General features: G+C 39.6%; 1 protein-coding gene across 2 annotated transcripts in view; it reads left to right on the plus strand.

Annotated features, from left to right (window-relative positions):
* Plcb1 (phospholipase C beta 1) overlaps window positions 1–9,089 on the plus strand; it is a 701,254-nt gene extending 692,165 nt beyond the window's left edge. Inside the window, exon 32 of one of the 2 annotated variants that reach the window (XM_028884530.2) lies at window positions 5,906–9,089. In XM_028884530.2, the coding sequence (XP_028740363.1) occupies window positions 5,906–6,133 (228 nt within the window). In that variant the 3' untranslated portion in view covers window positions 6,134–9,089. The remainder of the gene's footprint in view (window positions 1–5,905) is intronic. The other variant, XM_028884531.2, reaches the window with a different exon arrangement.
* Window positions 9,090–18,238: the final 9,149 nt, after the last annotated feature.

Raw genomic sequence — 18,238 nt, forward strand, 5'->3', positions numbered from 1 at the left:
CCAGCACTTAGGAAGCTGAAACAGCAGGAAGAACCTGGATTCAAACCTAGCCAGGTAGACACAGTGAGTTCCAAGCTGCCTGGACTGCATAGCATGGCTCTATCTCAAAAGCAAAAGCAAACAAAGACATTTGAAATACCAGTCTGTACCAATGGCTTTCCAAAATGCATTTCCTTAACATCCATTGAGGTTACCTGTACTTGGTGACGGAAAGCATCGAACTTTCCTTGGAAAGCAGCTGCTTCCAGATTTGGTGCAGAGAACGACACAAAGTGTCTGGGCATCTAACACACACACACACACACACACACACACACACACACACACACACACACACACACACACACCAGCAATTAAATACTCAAAAATCAAAAGGGACATTATAACAGACCTCAGAGGCAGCCTGAAAGCCCCCGCGCCCCCGCACACCCGCCCCCGGCCACCAATTGTCACACACCAGTCATTTGAGCTGTGATATAAGCAAAGAGGGAGCTTAAAATTGTTGGAACTGATTTAAATCCAAGGAATAAGTGAAAAAAAGAGTTGCTGCAGTTACTTCAGAGACAGACAGGCAGAGAGGGAGAGGGAAGGAGAGAGAGAGAGAGACAGGGACAGAAACAGAGTGACAGAGACAGACAGAGACAGAGAAAAAAAGATGGGGAGAATAAGAAAAAGAAGAAAAGTCATGTAACTTTCAAAAACGATTACTCTCCCAACTTCTCATTCAGAAAGATATTCCATTAAAAGAACAAAACCTTTAACCTTTGTCTTGCCTTTGGGGGCAAACTCTAGTCCAGGTTGAAAGTTGTTGGTACACATTGGTGATTGCTTGTTTTTGAGGCAGGGTCTTGCTGTTCATTACAGAGGAATTCCAACTAAATATGACATAGAAATCGGCATCTACCTCCAACAAAAAGCAAAGAATTACCGATTAAGTAAAAAAGGTGTGAAGGAAACTTCTAAAAAGATCTAGAATTTGACCTCACAGCAGAACTGCCAATTAAAAGGACAAAAACAGGTCCTGGCAAAATCAAGGTCCAGCAGTTATGAAGTTATCTAGGTATTAAATAACACCACTGATAATAGAACCAGCTGACCTAGGCACCCACAAAGATGTAGTAATAGGAGATAGAAATAAATACCTCTTGAATATTCTTGCCAAATCAAATATTTATAGATTTCACTTAATGAAATTTAAAGTTAGCTTCTTGTTTTCAAGAGCCAGCTTAAATGACAGTGCAAGCCACTAATCACACAAACTCAGTAAGAAATGTAGACGAGACTTCTGAAACCTAAGACCGTGATAAATACCTGAAATGGGGAAAAGGAAAAAAACATACAAAGATGATACGTGAACTCTAGAGTCTGGTCTAAAAGAAGCTGAAAAGGTTTAGGAAGAGACGACATTTGAAAAATTTGAATAACAATGAATAATTGTTACTATTTTTCCTGAAAGTGATTAATTATGTCATTGTGTAAGAAAATGTCCTTATTTTCAGGTGATGTGTGATATGGTGTTCATGTCTAAAACAGTTTCAAATGATTCAGCAGATATTATAGAGAAAGATAGAAAATGCATGCTTATTAAGAAAGAAAGGTAAGGTAACTAAGATTGGTGACGAAGGTTGACATCGGGGTGTATTTTGTTACCGTTGTTCATTTAGTTTTCCTCTACAGTCAACATCATAATGCTTTGAACAGCCTAACTCTTGTGCCTGTAAGCCAGATTCCCAAAGGTAGACTTACCCAATCGAAGGTTATGTGTATTGTCCTTTTTTGTTGTTGTTGTTGTTGTTGTTTTACTTTGTTTCTTTTGTCAGTTAGTTTTTGTCTTAAGATACTTCTTGGTATTTTTTTAAACACAAATAGGTGCTTTTAACAGAAGATATATGTAAGTAAATGCTGTCCCCTGGGCTTTGGACAATGAGGCCTTAGTACTGTATCCAGACTGATCTTGAACTCATGCCCTGGTGACCCTCTGGCTCATGCCTGGGAATAGCTGAGGCGACAGCACTAGCTTCTGTCACCACACACAGTTAATGCTGTCTGCCTGGCACACAAACACACTGGAGCCTACTAAGTTGACAGCTTCTCATGCAGAATACAGGAAAACCAGTTTCTTAGGGTCTGCCCAGCTTCACTTCCAGGTCATTTGCAGCACAAAAATCATGGGAAGCAGGAGAAAGGGCTTGCTCTCCAGCTTGATGTGGAATGAGGATGAAGATGACAGCAGACCAGCCACCTAGGCTTGCCTGCCACCTCAGTCACATCTGAGGAGAGCCGAGACCCCAGGCAATTAGTCATCAGGTTAATGCAGAATCTAAGACAAGGGAAACTGCCCTGGTGTGGGCTTCAGAGCTCACTCTGTCTTCAACTGTGACACACCAGTAGCTGTCTTCAAACTCCATCACTGTACTTGGACCTACCTGTGAGGATTGGGCACCTGCTACCGCAAGGCTAGCCTCTGAAGGGGCTCCTGAGAGTGGAAGACTCAACCCTGTGTGGACAGACCTGTTTTCCTTCCTACAGATATTACTAAATTACTACTCAGCATTGGAAAATGTTGCTAGACTAACAGATATTATTTTATTTGATTGCTGACAATAAAAAAAAAAAAAGAAACCCTCACAGGAAATTTTCAACTTCTGTTTTCTCTTGAAAAACCAGAATCTGAAAAGCCTCAGCTAGAAGTGAGTTGCTGACACGACCTTTAGTTGGCTCCAGTCCCCCCCTCCTACGCCCTCTTACATAGCCTGCTTCCCTCACTCCCCTGACTCTCTTTGCCCCTGTAATCAACTGGTCCTTGAGCTGCACTAGCTCCCATTGGATGGGCCTTTCTGGGAATGGCTCCAGAAATTCGCCTGTATACTTTTTATATTTTCTTACAATGAACAGATCATTAGTTTATAAAAAAAGAAAAGGAAAAGTGTCTAAGTTGACATCTAGTAGGAAATACACTTTTGAAATTAGCGTATTAATAATTGAGTGACTTTTCTAAAGAATAGCTTATATGGCATTTCATCAAAACTGTGAGGCAGTGACCTAGTTTAGAATGCAAAAAAAAAAAATCTGCTTCTACCTCACGATAAAAGGAAAAGTCCAGGATAGTTATGACTTAGCCACAATTAGGTCAACAATTACAAATTGTTAAGCATCATTATTAAAATTAAATTATCAAAATTAAGTCTTCATAGGAATCAAATTACCAAATCTCACATTTTTTTTCTCTTTTAAATGACGATGACAATTATGATGAGTCATTTCTGAAATACCATGGTGTCTTAGACCAACATCTTAAGAAAAGACTGTCTGCTAGGTCAGGTCTGACGCACCCATACGTGAGGATGCACCCATCAACCCTAAATAAAAATGACCGTCTTCTGTGTCACATCACAGGAGCCCATGCTGTTCTTTCCTTCCTTAGCTCGCTAGGAAATGAAACTCAACACATGTGTGCTGAATGGAGGGCTGTGAGCTGATGGCAACAACTGGTGGTAGTATTGGACCAGTCATCCATCAGGGTGGGACGCCATTCCTGCAAACAACTGTGCTGCTACACAAACCATGTTTTGTTTTGGATAATTGGAGCAGTGGGGGACAAAAGAACAATTGTCTTCTTGTCTCCGATGCTGCAGTGATTTTTGTGAGCCAGACAAAGAATGTGGGACTGTGTTCATGGCATCCTTGCTCCATCATAATTCTGTGCATTTGGGGGCTGTGAACACCCCTTTCCACGGGTCCAGTAGAATCCTCTCTCTCTCTCTCTCTCTCTCTCTCTCTCTCTCTCTCTCTCTCTCTCTCTCTCTCTCCTCTCTCCCCTCACTCCCTCGCTCCCTCGATCTCTACATACACACACACACACACACACACACACACATCTTGTATTTTCTTTGAGAGGAGAAAAAGTTGATTTTGAATACTCAGTCTAAGCCATTTTTTTTTCAGACTCCATTTGATATATGTTTTGGAGGGAGTCATTCACCAAGATCCAGAATCCATTATCTACCATCCTTCCAGTCCATTGCTTTTTAGAAATCATAACGATTTTGAGTTGGAAAAGCAATGCATTGTGTATACTGTGAGTGCAACACTCCAGGAAGGCCTGCTCCACACTCTAATCACACAAATCAACAAATAAAATACATAGGGGAGAGCACAAGAAGGGGACTACACAAGGATCACAAATAGCCCTGTGGCTGTCAGTCTTGATGACTGTCACATATTTACTGAAATGTTCTGTATTTCAGAATTTTGGGAGTTTTAGAGTTGCAGAGATGATTACACATAGATACACAGATTAAATAGCTAAGACATGGCAAAAATATCTCTGGCCTAAAAGCAATAGTGAAAGAGTTGAGCTAGTGAATGCTATAAAGTGGCTGGCAATGTCTAGAAAAGAGGTTTAGACCCACCAGGACAGACTTCTCCGTGGAAGGTCCACGAGTCAAGGCCAAACCCTGGAGGCTTCACTGGTTGTTACAGATGGAAGATATACAGCCAGGATGTGGCAAAGCAGATCTGGGGGCTTAGGAGAGATGGTAATCAGTGTAACTAACGTGAGCCAGCTGTGTTGGCATCATAGAGAACAGCTGAGAATGCAGAAGCAAGGCCCACCCACACCTCCCGAATGAGAACCAGGGTCAAGCCCCCACACAGGCTGTGCACATTCAAAGGCTGACAAGCACCAGAATCATTTTCAGATTTTTAAGGACTTTCTGGATTTTATTTGAATGTTTTTCTTCTTTAAACCCACCGTTGTAGCTCAGGCTAGTCTCATACCCATGGTGATCCTCCTGCCTCATCCTACCTGGTGCCATTAAAAAGGGTTGCCTCAAAGCTAATAAGGACAGCAAAGGAGCTTTGTCTTCAGGAGGTCATGTGATGTTTTAAGTCTGCGGTTTTCTTTGGGTGCAGACAACAGAGACTTCCTAGTAAGCAGTGCTCCCTGCCACAAGCACGCACACTTCACTTCTGTGTCAGAGACGTGCATTTACAACCACTTTCTCACTAAGACAGCTACATAAGTCTGTATGTGAAGACACACTTCCTTGACATTAAAACGGTCTTCCAATTTTCCAAGGCATAAAACAGATAAAATAGAAGACATTTAAAAGGTAACTGTAACAGTTTAAAAGACAAATAAAAATTGCAGTAAAAAAGGAAATAAGGAAGCAATAAAAAAGAAGTCATAGCAAATGTTAATGTTGTATATGAGGAGTGTTAACTTAAAAAATCCTCACCAGGCTTCTCCTTAAAGGCTCTATTGGGCTTGGGGTATAGGTCAGTGGGAGAGGGTTTGCTTAGCATGTATGAGGTCCTGCAAAAGAAGAAAGAAAGAAAGGAAGGAAGGAAGGAAGGAAGGAAGGAAGGAAGGAAGGAAGAAAGGAAGGAAGGAAGGAAGAAAGGGAAATACTAACCAAATAAACAAATTCAAAACACTCAGTCTTAGCTCCCCAATCTCAAACTGAAGCCCTGTCCTTAAAGTTCACTTGAACTCTCTCTGCTGCAGTCACCTCAGACCCTCAGCCCTGTTCATAGTTGACCTTGACAATTCCTACTGTTGACATTATTCAATCCCTAAATGTAAGAATTTCAATCATTATACACTGCTTCTAAGCCTTTCCAAGTGTATGTGAGTGTGTTTATAGTTGTGTTTGTCTTAGTCCAAGTCCCCAGGCTCATTACATGAAACATGACCAGGACTCAATTTTCAGCTGTGAACAAGTGATATGTCCTACTAAACTGTTTTTCATCTAAATGCAGATGACCAGTGAAAGATATCATAAGTCCATGTATCCTCTCTATGACCTTCACATGTCTCTGTGAAGGAGTTTCTGTATAGGTGAGTTGAGAAGTATAAATGACCTTTATATTTCAAACCTTTTCCTCTCTTGATGTCTCTCAGCTGCAGATGGAGCTGGAGCAAGAGTACCAAGACAAGTTCAAGAGACTGCCCCTGGAGATTCTGGAGTTTGTACAGGAGGCCATGAAAGGGAAAATCAGTGAAGACAGCAATCACGGGTCTGCCCCTCCCTCCCTGGCCTCAGAGCCTGGAAAGGTGAACCACAAGTCTCCCTCCAGTGAGGAAGTAGAAGGAGAGAACCCAGGAAGAGAGTTTGATACTCCTCTGTGATGTTCCTGCCAGGCCTTCTAGATATGCACGGCTGCTTGAGTTCCATCAGACTCCAATGACAAAGATCACTGCCCAGGGCCATCTTCCTGAGAAGCATCCCTTAGCCTGAAATCCACACCAAAGCAAGAGTTCCAGAAGGATCTGTGTGGAAGTCCCATACCCCAGTTCCATGTGTCATGTGGAAACTATTGCCAGTCTAGAGAGAAGGATGCATGTATGCAGGATTTTTCTTTTCTTTCCAATAGTAAATTGAAAGCAGGCAGCTCCCAGGCTCCATGGAACATATAATGAAGGACAATGTCTTCTTTGAAGAAAACTTGAGCTCATGTCTTCATTTGAAGCCCTGGTGTAAAGTATTTCAAATAGAAATAGTTTGAGAAGTGCATAGCACCATTTAACACTATGGAACATCCCAGTTGACCATTGTTTCCCAAACGGCCCCGCAATTCCATGTTTTCAAGTTAACATGTATATTAAATTGTGTCATCCTTTGCTTTGCAAGCACTGGTGGCTTGCATTTTGCTAATTTATTTATCACAGAGGCATCTGTATTTGCTATTGACATGGCTTTATTAGATACCATAGTGACTCTTATAAGCTGGTTTCTTTTATTAAAAAAAATAAATAAATCACTTGACTGTATCATTGCCCAGTGAAGCCATTTCCCTATTATTAATATGGATTGTATATCTGTACACCTTTGGGTATCTATTGGTTGTTGTCCTAAAATGATCAAACAGCTACAACGGGTCTGTTCTGTCGAGTAAGAATTGAGCTGATGTGTATTAATCAGGATTTCAGCTAAACTGAACAGGTTCAAGTGGGTTATTTTGTTGTCAGATATTTTTTGTGGTTCATTTATTTTTACTGTAGAAAGGAAGATAGAATATTTATCGAAATGCACATGTATAAATGATACACATTATCTCCATGTATATATTACATGTATACACCCAGTCATATAAGTGCACACACACATACATACGCATGAGTGTACATGTGTGTTTATTAATTGGCAGTGACCCAAATCTCTTCCATAAGATTTAAAAGCAAGTTCAGGGATACATGGACAGAGAAGAAATGGGTCAAATATATATGTCACGTGGATATTAAATTATATGGAAATGTTAAGAATCAGTTTATGGAGTCATTGATGCAACTTGAGGTAGACTTAGAATTTAGAATATAAATTTGCTAAAAAATTTTGTAGGATCAAAATTGGATTTTAAGTATCAGATTTTGAGATTGTTTTAATGCTCAGAATATGCAAAAATGCATAGGAAATAGAGTGCAAATATATTACTACTATCTTCAATAAATTTTAACTGATTGATTTCAATTTTATTCTAATAGTAATAAAGCTTTGGTTATATTTTAGTTTGTATACTTACTGCACTTAGTCATGTCTTTTTGAGTTTTTATTTTATTTTAAGGGGAATAAGAGAAATTATATCATGTTAAAGCTAATAAAAATGTTATTAAAAAGTATTAAGAAATAATAATTATATAGAAAAATATGGTTTAGAGAGTGAGACAACGAACATAAAAACCCAGCAATGACATGCTCATGGCTTCATTTTATTTTAAAGTGAACCTGTCTGGTTATAATTTAGCAAAGCATTTTACAATGCAAAAACCAGTTGTGTCCTGAAATTTGTGTTTCAAGAATTTAGTGTTTTTATGGAAATGATTTTATTTAACTTTAAGCAATAACTAGGATCATAATTAAGTTTTAATCAAAATGAAGTTTTGCTTCGAACACCATGACAGTGTTTGATTAAAAAAAAATATCTAGTGAGACACAAGGGGGAAATCACATCCCCTTTAGAGATGATTGTATTTTATGTGAAGAATCAGGAGTGTTAATTAGAAACTTACTAAAACTTACCTTCCACCGAAGAGAGAGCTTTTGTAAACTGTACTACTTTTGCACTTTGAAGGAAAGGCATTACTCAGAAGTGAGAATGGTCCAGATGGAATGCTGCATTTTACAAACACAATTATAGACTGTCGAAAATTGGAGAAGAATGAATTGATAACAGCATTCATAACCAAACACAGCAGCGATTATTACAGAACAATGGATTTCATCGTAGTCCATATAGTGACTGAGGTTGAATAACCTTGACTTTCAAACCCTGTTTTGGTAGTTGGACTTCATTATCTTGGTGATTCTAGTCATTTTACAATGTTTTGTATTTGGTCATTTACTGTAATCACATTTTTATATCTGTACAGTGACACTTTTTGCAGTTGTGGGGTAGTGTGTAACACTGTGCATCTTGCATCTTTGAAACTACTACCGTGATACTATCCATTAATAATATTAATATTACTTGAAAATAGACAAAGGTAAAGAAAAGGGGTCTATATGATGTGCAGTTGTGTGCCTTTCTGTATTTGCCTTGTTCTTTGTTGAATGTGTGAAATTCTGTACTGTGGATTTTCCTATAATAGAGAGTAGAGTCATGCATTAATTAGACTGTGTCCCTGACACCTTTAAACTACTGAGAATAATGTGGTTGGGCCGTGTAAATCAGTGTTCAAAGTTCTAATGACATGCCATGTGTTTTGGCTTTTAACATTTCAGTACCATCATACACTAGTTAATACTCCTGTAATAGATAAGCAGTCATTAATTAAGTTCTGAAAGAAAGGCCATTGCTTGCATCCCTTTGAATTTAATGTTGCCCTTGTGCACTGTGTTAATACTGTTTGTGATGGATTGAACATTGTAACTTTTGCCTTTTAAGAAGAAAAAGAAAGAGAGGGCAAAGTATTTGATGCTCTTAAAATGTATATATTTGGCTTCTTCTTATCTCAAATTATTTAAAATGCATAATTCACATTTTTGTAATCATTCTATGCAATTTTGTGGCATGATGTTTCTTCCACTTGTAATTTTATGTGCTTTCATCACAAATCCAAAGGAAACAATAAAAATTTCTTAACACAGTCCAGTTGGACCTTCTTAGAGTCAGAGCCCACTTTATAGGGAGGACAGTGAGAATAGGTATATCACCAGTCATTAGAGCATAATACCCACCCTACACGATACACCAGTACCTAGGCAGAGTAGACTCTGTGGTGCTGTGCACAACACAGCTGTCACTGTGGTTGTCCTACCACCACCTTCCAGGAGTGGCACTGTTCTTGCCACTACAGAAGTCCTTCTACCTTCCTCTGGCTATCCCTTTCTTCCTTCCTTTCTTCTCAACATAAGAAAGGCAAAGCAAATGTTTTTAACAAATTATGGAAAGTAGGAGAACAGACATTGTACTTGCAAGTTTTTAATGAAATATGTAGTTTGTAGCATTGGTGAGAAAAGGATTGTACATGTGAGTTCTCTGTCCACGTCACAAAAGCACCCCAACTGTAGTATCCCAGTTATTTATTGCTGTGCTATAAGTGACTCCAAATGATCTCTTGTCTGTCATAGATTTAGGGTACTGAGTCAGGAACTCAAATAAGGCAGAGTTGAGAATGATCTTCCTCTGTCTACAATGTCTGAATGTCTGGGGAACAGTGGATGCTTTGGGACTTTACTCTAGACATCCATGTATGGATTCATCAGCTGGAAGACTATCTGGGGCTCTCTGGGCTAGAACACCATAGTGCCTTTACTGTAGCCTGGGCTTTCTAACAATGAGGCAGCTGGAATCCAAAGGTAAGCCTTCTGAGACATCAATGGAAGGAATAGTGAACATTATTATGACCAAACATGAAAGTGGCATGTGCTTGTGCACACAGTGTTCATTGGTACTGACACAAGCTCTTTCCCAAATTCACAGTGAGGAACCAGTGCAGACACATCTATCACATTGTGGGGCAGAATTTTAGTCACTGAAGAACATAAGAGTTATAAATACACAGCTGTCTTTAGCCAACACAGTCCGCATAGGCAGTGTGCACCCAGGAGAATTCCTGTCACTCTTATGGCCATTCCAACTCCTTTGTTTTCTTCATCCCTGAAAAAAAAAAAACATAACTCCATTTGCCCAAGACAGAACATTGGCATTAATGGTCTGTTTTTGTTGTTGCTGTTTTCTTCTCATTGTTGTTTGTTGAGGGAGGCTCTCATGTATTCCAGGATGGCCTCAAGCTCACTATGGAAGGGAAAATAGCCTTGACTGTCTCATCACCCTGCCTCCACCTCCCAAATGCTAGGATTACAGGGGTGTGCCACCACACTAGGTGTATGTAGTGCAAGGGGGTCAAACCCAGGGCTTTGTGTATGCTAAGCAAGCACTATCAGCTGAACTACATTTCCACACTCAACATTGTTTTTGGTAGTACCTTCTCCTTTATCCCTTTTCCAACAAATGGCCAACTCAGGTCGGTCAGTTTTGACTCCATGATAACTCATGTTGACTGGCTTTCTGTCATTGTGCCCATACTTGGGTGGAACCACCATCACCTCCCACCTGCTCAAATTCTCATAGTTCCTTGTCAGTCATGTAACCCTTTCCCCATGCCATAGCTAGACCAGCAATGTCAAAGTCTAAAGGAGATGGAAAGCCTTTAAATGCCCCCAGATGTCCCCAGGACAAAGACTAGTCTCCCAGTAAGTGTCTGAGATCTTAAACAAGGTGGTTCCACCAGGTATTCCTTGTTGGTGCAACGCCCTATGCATCTCTCTCTAGCCTCATTCACTGTCTCACTCAGTGGGCTCCCAGTGCTCTTCCCTTGACTTCTTGACTATTCCTTTCTTTCTTTTTCCCTTAAGTGCCTCTTTCAAGCAGGTGCCATGCCTCACAAGTCAATTCTTCCACTCCCCACAGTGTGCTCAGTGGACAGATTATATTTGTGTTGAGTAAATTCATTTGTTCTTCTAGCTTTACCTAAAAGATGGAAGAAAAGTCAACAACTCTAATACAACTCTAAATAATGAATGCCAGCCACTCAAAGCTCAATGGTCTGGCACTTCCTGGGTCAGCAATGTATGAAGGTACAACCAACAACAAAGACTGAAATTTGTGTTGCATGTGTGTCCCTGTTTAGTTTCTTGCCAGCGAGCAAAACCAGTGTCAATTCCATGGTGTCTCTGAGTCAAGGGACCAACCCCCAAACACAGAATATGGAAAGTGGTCAGTCTCTGATTGTTAGGTTCTGAGACTAAATGATGGTGGAATAAAATGATGCTCATTTTGGCTGTCAGGGATACCAGCCAGTCTCTTTGTCTCAAGAAAAACTTCAGGAGCTCTGCCCCCCCACCACTTTTTCTTTTCTTTCCTTCTTTTATTGAAAATAGATTGTTTTCTCACTTAACATATCCTGATTATGGTTTCTCCTCCCTCTACTTCTCCCAGTTCCTCCCAATCTCCCTTCCCATCCAGATTCACTCCCTTTCTGTCTCCTAATAGAAAAGAACAGACTCCTAAGAGATAATAATAATAAAATGTAACAAAATAAAGCATAATAAAAGAAACTATAACATCAAAATTGCACAAGACCAACCAAACAGAAGAAAAAGAGCCCAAGGGAAGGCACAAGAATCAGAGACCCACTTGTTCTCACACTCAAAAATTCCATAAAAACTCATACCGTATTTGTCGTTCTGGGCCTGAAATACCTCACATAGGGTGGTTTTTTTCTAGTCCCATTTATTTGCCTGAAATTTCATTTTTTAAACTGCTGATTAATAATGAATTGTGTTAATATACCACTTTCTTTACCCATTCTTCTGTTGAGGAACATCTAGGTTGTTTCTAGTTTCTGGTTACTATGAATACAGCAGTAATGAATATCATTGAGCAAGTAAGTGCCTTTGTTGTAGGATAAAGTATCCTTTAGGTATATGCCCAAGGGTGGTATAGCTGGATCTTGAGGTAGATCAATTGCCATCTTCCTGAGGAACCACCACACTGATTTCCATAATGGCCATACAAGTTTGTACTTCCACCAGCTTGTCTCTATTCCCCATTTTCGCCAACATGAGCTGTAACTTGTTTAATTGATCAAACCAATTCTGATGGGTGTAAGATGAAATCTCAAAGTTGTTTTGATTTGCATTTCCCTGATGAATAAGAATGTTGAACATTTCTTTAAGTGTTCTTTGACCATTTGAGTTTCCTCATTTGAGAATTCTCTGCCTAAATCTGTACCTCATTTCTTTCTTAATTCAGTTGTTTGTTTTCTTGCTACCTAGTTTTTTTGAGTTATATATTTTGAATATAAGTCCTTTATTAGATGTGGAGTTGGTATAAAAAATCTTTTCCATACTGTAGATAGCTGGTTTGTCTGAACAACAGTGTCCTTTGCCATGAAATTTTTCGCTTTCATGAGGTCCCACTTATTAATTGTTGATCTTAGTGCCTTCACAAACTGTGTTCTGTTCAGAAACTCTTTTCCCATGCCAGTGAGTTCAAGGCTGTTCCCCACTTTCTCTTCTGTCAGGTTCAGTGTGTGGTTTTATTTTGAGGTCTTTGATCCATTTGGAGTTGAGTTTTGTACAGAGTGATAAGTATGAATCTACTTGGATTCTTCTACATGTAGCCATCTAGTTTGACCAACATCATTTGTTGAAGATGCTGTCTTTTTCCAAATGTGTATTTCTAGCTTCTTTATAGAAAAAAACAAAAACAGGTGTCCATGGGTGTGTGGATTCATGTCTGGATCTTCAATTCAGTTCCATTGATCTACATGTCTTTTGTGTCAATGCCATGCTGTTTTTATTACTATAATTTTGTAGTACAACTTGAAATTGAGAATGGTGATATTTCCAGCAGATTTTTTATTATTCAGAATTGTTTCAGTTATCCTGGGTTGTTTTTTTTTATTTTTTATTTTGGTGTGTGTGTGTGTGTGTGTGTGTGTGTGTGTGTGTATTACCATATGAAGCTGAGAATTGTCTTTTCAAGATGTGTGAAGAATTGTGCTGGAATTTTGATGGGGTTTACACTGAATCTGTAGGATGGTTTTGGTAGAATGGTCATTTTCCTATATTAATCCTACCTATCCATAAGCATTGGAGATCTTTCCATCTTCTTCAACTTCTTTCTTCAGCAACTTGAAGTTTTTATCATACAAGTCTTTCACTTCCTTGGCTAAATTTACATCAAGCAGGATATTTTATATTTTTGAGACTGTTGTATAATGTTTTTTCCCTGATTTCTTCTTCAGTCTGTCATTTGTACATAGGAAGGCTGCTGAGTTTTGTGAGTTAATTTTATATCCAACTAGCTTTCTAAAAGTGTTTAACAGATGTGTAGGAGTTTCCTGGTAGAATTTCTTAGGTCACTCATATATACTATCATATCATCTGAAAATAAAGATACTTTGACTTCTTCCTTTCTAATTTGTATCCCCCTAATCTCCGTCAGTTCTTATATTGCTATAGATAAGACCTCAAGTACTATATTGAATTGATATGTAGAGAGTAGACAATAATCTTGTCTTATTCCTGATTTTAGTGAAACCTCTTTGAGTTTCTCTCCATTTAAGTTGATGTTGGCTATGGGCTTGCTGTAAACTGCCTTTATTATGCTAAGGTATGTCCCTTGTATTCCTAATCTCTCCAGAACCTTTATCATGGAGCAATATTTGATTTTGTCAAAGATCAGGAGCTTTTCTTAACCATAGATACCATGTCCAGTCACTTCATCACCCTCTGAATATTAATTTTTCTAATAATATACTTACTGAGTGTAATTCAGGTACCATAAAGTTCACTGTTTCATAATACACACTTCAGTGGTTTTTAGTGTAGTTGCCGAGTTTCTCATTAATCATTACTTCCTAACTCCAAAGTATTTTCTTCACCCCAAAAGAAATCCGATACCCATGAGCAATCTCTTCCTACTATTTCTCCACTTCCTTCTCTCCCAAGACACTGGAAACCACTAATCTACTATCTATCTGCTTGGATATTTCTTTTCTGGGCATTTCATGCAATTAGATTCTGTATGTGGGTTTTGGTGTCTGGCTGCTTTCACTTAGCAGAGTTTTCATAGGTTCTTATAAGTTGTAACATGTATCTAAAACTTTATTCTTTTAACAGTTGAATAATAGTCCATAAGGGATATGTATTAAAATTTTTCACTTTTGCTCTTACTCATGTGCACGTGTGAATTTTGCCACATGAGCTCAGTACATCGGATACCCTGGACCTGGAGTTACAGGAAGTTGTTAGCCTCCATCAGAGATAGGTGCTGGGAACCTAACCTCCCCCTGGAAGAGCAGGAAGTGTTCTTAACTGCAGGGCCATCTCTCCAGCCCCCTGGGTTTACATTTTCTTCTTTCACACTTAATCAACAGGTATTTTGTTTCTATCTTTTAGTTACTATGAATTGTGCTGCTAGGAGCATTTGGATGATTTTGTGTGGAAATGCATGTTTTGATGTCTTATGTGTATACTGAGTAGTGGAAATGCCAAGGCAATGTGGTAACTCCATATTTCACTTTTTTAGAATCTACCAAACTCTCTTCCAAAGCAGATGAGGCCATTTTTGCTTTCCCTTCTAATTTTCTGTCTTTGGCATGGATACCACAGTAGCAACATGACAAGAAGTATCTCACAGTGGCTTTGACTTGCACCAAAGTGACTGATGCTTTAGTAGATTATGATTGCTTGAACATCTTCTTTAGGGAAGTGTCTACTCAAGTCTTTTGTCATTGTGCTGATATTTATTTTAAAGTCTGAGTTCCCTTGCTTGATGTTTGACCCTAGTTTCAGTTGTGCTTCCCCATCCCAAAGGCTCTCCTAGTCGGCAGCCTTCTTCGGACTGATAAAAAGGATGCAGATTCTTAAGGAAATAGTTCTCATCCTTTCTCTTTTTTCTATTCTTTGAAAATTTTATACATGTACACAATGGATCTTAATCATATCTACTCCTACTCCCTCCTTCCAACTCCCCCTGCTCCCTGACTAGTATCCCCTCCCAAAACATGTAACACCCATACCCTTTTTCTGAAAATAACCCGCTGACTCCAATTAGTGATGCCCAAATGAACATGGATATGGAGTCAGCTAGTAGGGCATGGGCTGACCACCAGTGGTCGCCCTCCCAAAGAAAAGTGACTCTCCATCTCCCAGCAGCCATCTACTGTCAATAGCTCCTCAGCAAAGAGTGGGGGCTCGGGCCTGACTCTATGCTCGAGTTTTCAACTGACTTGATCATGTGGTGGTCTTGTGCAGGTAGATACAGCTGCGCTGAGTTTGTGTGGACAGCAGCCATGTCATGTCAAAGGACAGCATTTAACAATATTCCTCCTCATCTGTAATGTGCTCTGAGCCTGGAAGGAGCTGCTGCATACAGGCGCCCCATCGATAGTTAAGCACTTCCAGCCGCTTACTCTCAGCAAACTGGGCAGTCTTTGCATTAAACTCTACCCACTGCAGAAGGAAGCTTCTCTGTTCAGCTTGACAACAGCATAAATCCGTGGATTTACAAAGTCATCCTCTGTGTATTTTTAAACTAAATATCCAAAGTTTACTTCCCCAGATCTTCCCTTCTCTCTTAAGAACAAGGTGCATACTACTTGGTAAATTCACTATGATTTCATGTTTCCTATGGGAGAAAATTTTTTACAGACAAGTAAATGGAAATAATGATTGAATGGCCTTTAAAAGTTAAAGTGCATTACATAACATATCATCCAATTTATACTGTCAAGAAATCCAAGCTGGCAATAAGAAATAGAAAAAAAAAAAGAATCTTGGCAATTAAACTATGATTCCTTGTCAAATATGAGAGTGCATCCTGCTTCAGAAAAGAAGCATATGTGTTTTTTAGAAGCAGGCAAATAGCAGAATGTCCTTCTTCTTTTCTATTAGACACCTGATTTGTGAGAACCTGAGGCTGCCCATGCATTTACTGAAAACCAACAGACAGCCCCATCTCCAGCACCATTGTATCCAAAGCAACATTAGGCCAAGACCAGGAAAACGACTAAAAAGAAGAGATAAACATCTATTGGTATCTCTATAGGAAATGCCAATTAGGATTTGACTCCTGACAGAGTCTTGTAAAACTACTTCGTGCATTTCTTTCTCTTCAAATGTATGTGATTGCCACCGACAAAGATCCTGCAGCTTTTCCTCTCCCCCAGTTTGAATCTATGTGGGCTTTTGTCTCCTCTGCCTTTATCTTTTGGTTTAGTCTCTTTTCTTTTGCCACTTTAGCAATCCTGTAAGCTCTCCAAGATGCTCATTCCCTCTTTCCCAAATGTTCTAGTATTGTTCAATTCAGACCCCCAAAGCTACACGCTAAGAAGGCAGCAACAGAATCACCCTTCCACAGAGAGGAACTTTAAATGCACTGTGTATGTTTTCCCAACCATACATGTGGTCAACACACATAACAAACGATGTTCCAAGCGTGGGTTCTGACACAGGATACAATGCCGGTTTCTTGGTGATAATCATGCCCAGATAAGCCTACCTTTCAGGTTACTTTCTCAAAATGAATCAGCCTATGTCTCTACCCCAGCACAACTTGGAAGAGAAAAGAAACAGCTGTCCTTTCATGCCAGAAGCACTATTGCTATGCAGGTATGCACTGGCACACATACATACTTGCACACTCACCTCAGACTTGGATGAAGCGCTTCAGCATCAACTTGCACATGATATGTCCCTATCTTGTTAGAGTTGCTGCCCTAGTTGCTCCCTCCTTTCACACAGCAAAGGGCAGCCCCCAAGCTTTTAACCTAGAATGGGCCCCATGTCCCACCAGGACATGGGTTATGAGTCCAGGTAGCTGATTTAAGAGATAAGCTTTTCACTAACTCTGTCAAATAAAAGGCAAGCTATGTTGATTCACTACACAGTCTCTTAAAATTGCTCTTTGTTTATTTTTCCCCTTGCTTTATGTAACTGAAAACATATGACTCTAAACATTTTCCCAATTCCCAGTCAACTGATTCTGTTTTTTTTTTCTTTATTCTAGTTTCTTAATGTGAGGCAAACATGAGGAAAGCTATTTTGTTAAGCAAGTTACATTGATGGGCAACAGAGCTAGGGTTCCACTCCTCCTTTACAAGACTTACAGAGCATCTCTCACAGTTAACTGCCCAAGACTTGGAGAATCTGTTCATCGGTTTTGGGTCTCCACAGGGGTGTTAGCTCCAACACTTCTAATCCAGTGCTTACTTACCTTGGCCAACCTCCTCCAGAAAAGGAAAGAACCTCATAAGTAGAGGGAACATTTTATCAGGGTATTTCTTCATCCTAACTCCCAACCCATCAAGAAAAGCTCCATTGCATCTGTCAATAGCAGGTCTTATGGTTTCTAAAACTACCTAGAAAGTAGAGAAGTAGGGATTATAGATCATCAACTGTTAAGCCTCCAGCTGACCTTTGCCCAGTTATGAGACTTCTCATTAAATATAATTTCAGCTTGATTGACTTCAGGGGATAGACCCAGAGCTAGGGAGACCTGGAATAGGACTTGGGATATTTGGGAAAGGCATTCTAAGCTGATAAGCCAACAGAAGAAGAATCCAAGGCCCCCAGTTTAGCACATATTCCAGGTTTAACAGGTGCTTTTCCACTGAGGAAGCATAGTCAGGGGGAGCCTAGAATGGAGCCTTCAAAGCATGGGCCCAAGGTAGGCACTCCCACATCTAAACCTAGTACAATACTTCCAACATAAGAAGCTTGACAGCTTTCAAATCTCAAACATTATACTGCTTTACCCCAAATTATTTTCTCTACCTGAACTTTTGTTAATCTCAAATGCTGTGACTTTCTGTGTTCCACACCTCAGGGATTGAAATGGCAAGCTGGAAAGCTAGAGACATGTAATCTGCTTCCCAGGCTTTTTCAGTCACAAGGATGTATGCTCTGAGGGAGGCAAAGGATTCAAACGATAGGCACACGGTTTAAATGAAGTGAGGGGGCATTAGTCACTTTTTGAGGGAATTGTTCAAATTTAGGATGTAAAAAATATTAAGATTGCAAGTGTCAGAGAGGAATTTCACCTCTATCACTGCAAAGTATCAAAAAAGAAAGAAAGAAAGGAAGGAAGGAAGGAAGGAAGGAAGGAAGGAAGGAAGGAAGGAAGGAAGGAAGGAAGGAAGAAAGAAAGAAAGAACCCCAGAACCCCAGAACCCCAGAGAGGGTACATTCAACATCAGCAAATGGTGCTGAGACTGCATCACGAA

The sequence above is a fragment of the Peromyscus leucopus genome, chromosome 4, assembly GCF_004664715.2.
Source record: "Peromyscus leucopus breed LL Stock chromosome 4, UCI_PerLeu_2.1, whole genome shotgun sequence".
NCBI lineage: Eukaryota > Metazoa > Chordata > Mammalia > Rodentia > Cricetidae > Peromyscus > Peromyscus leucopus.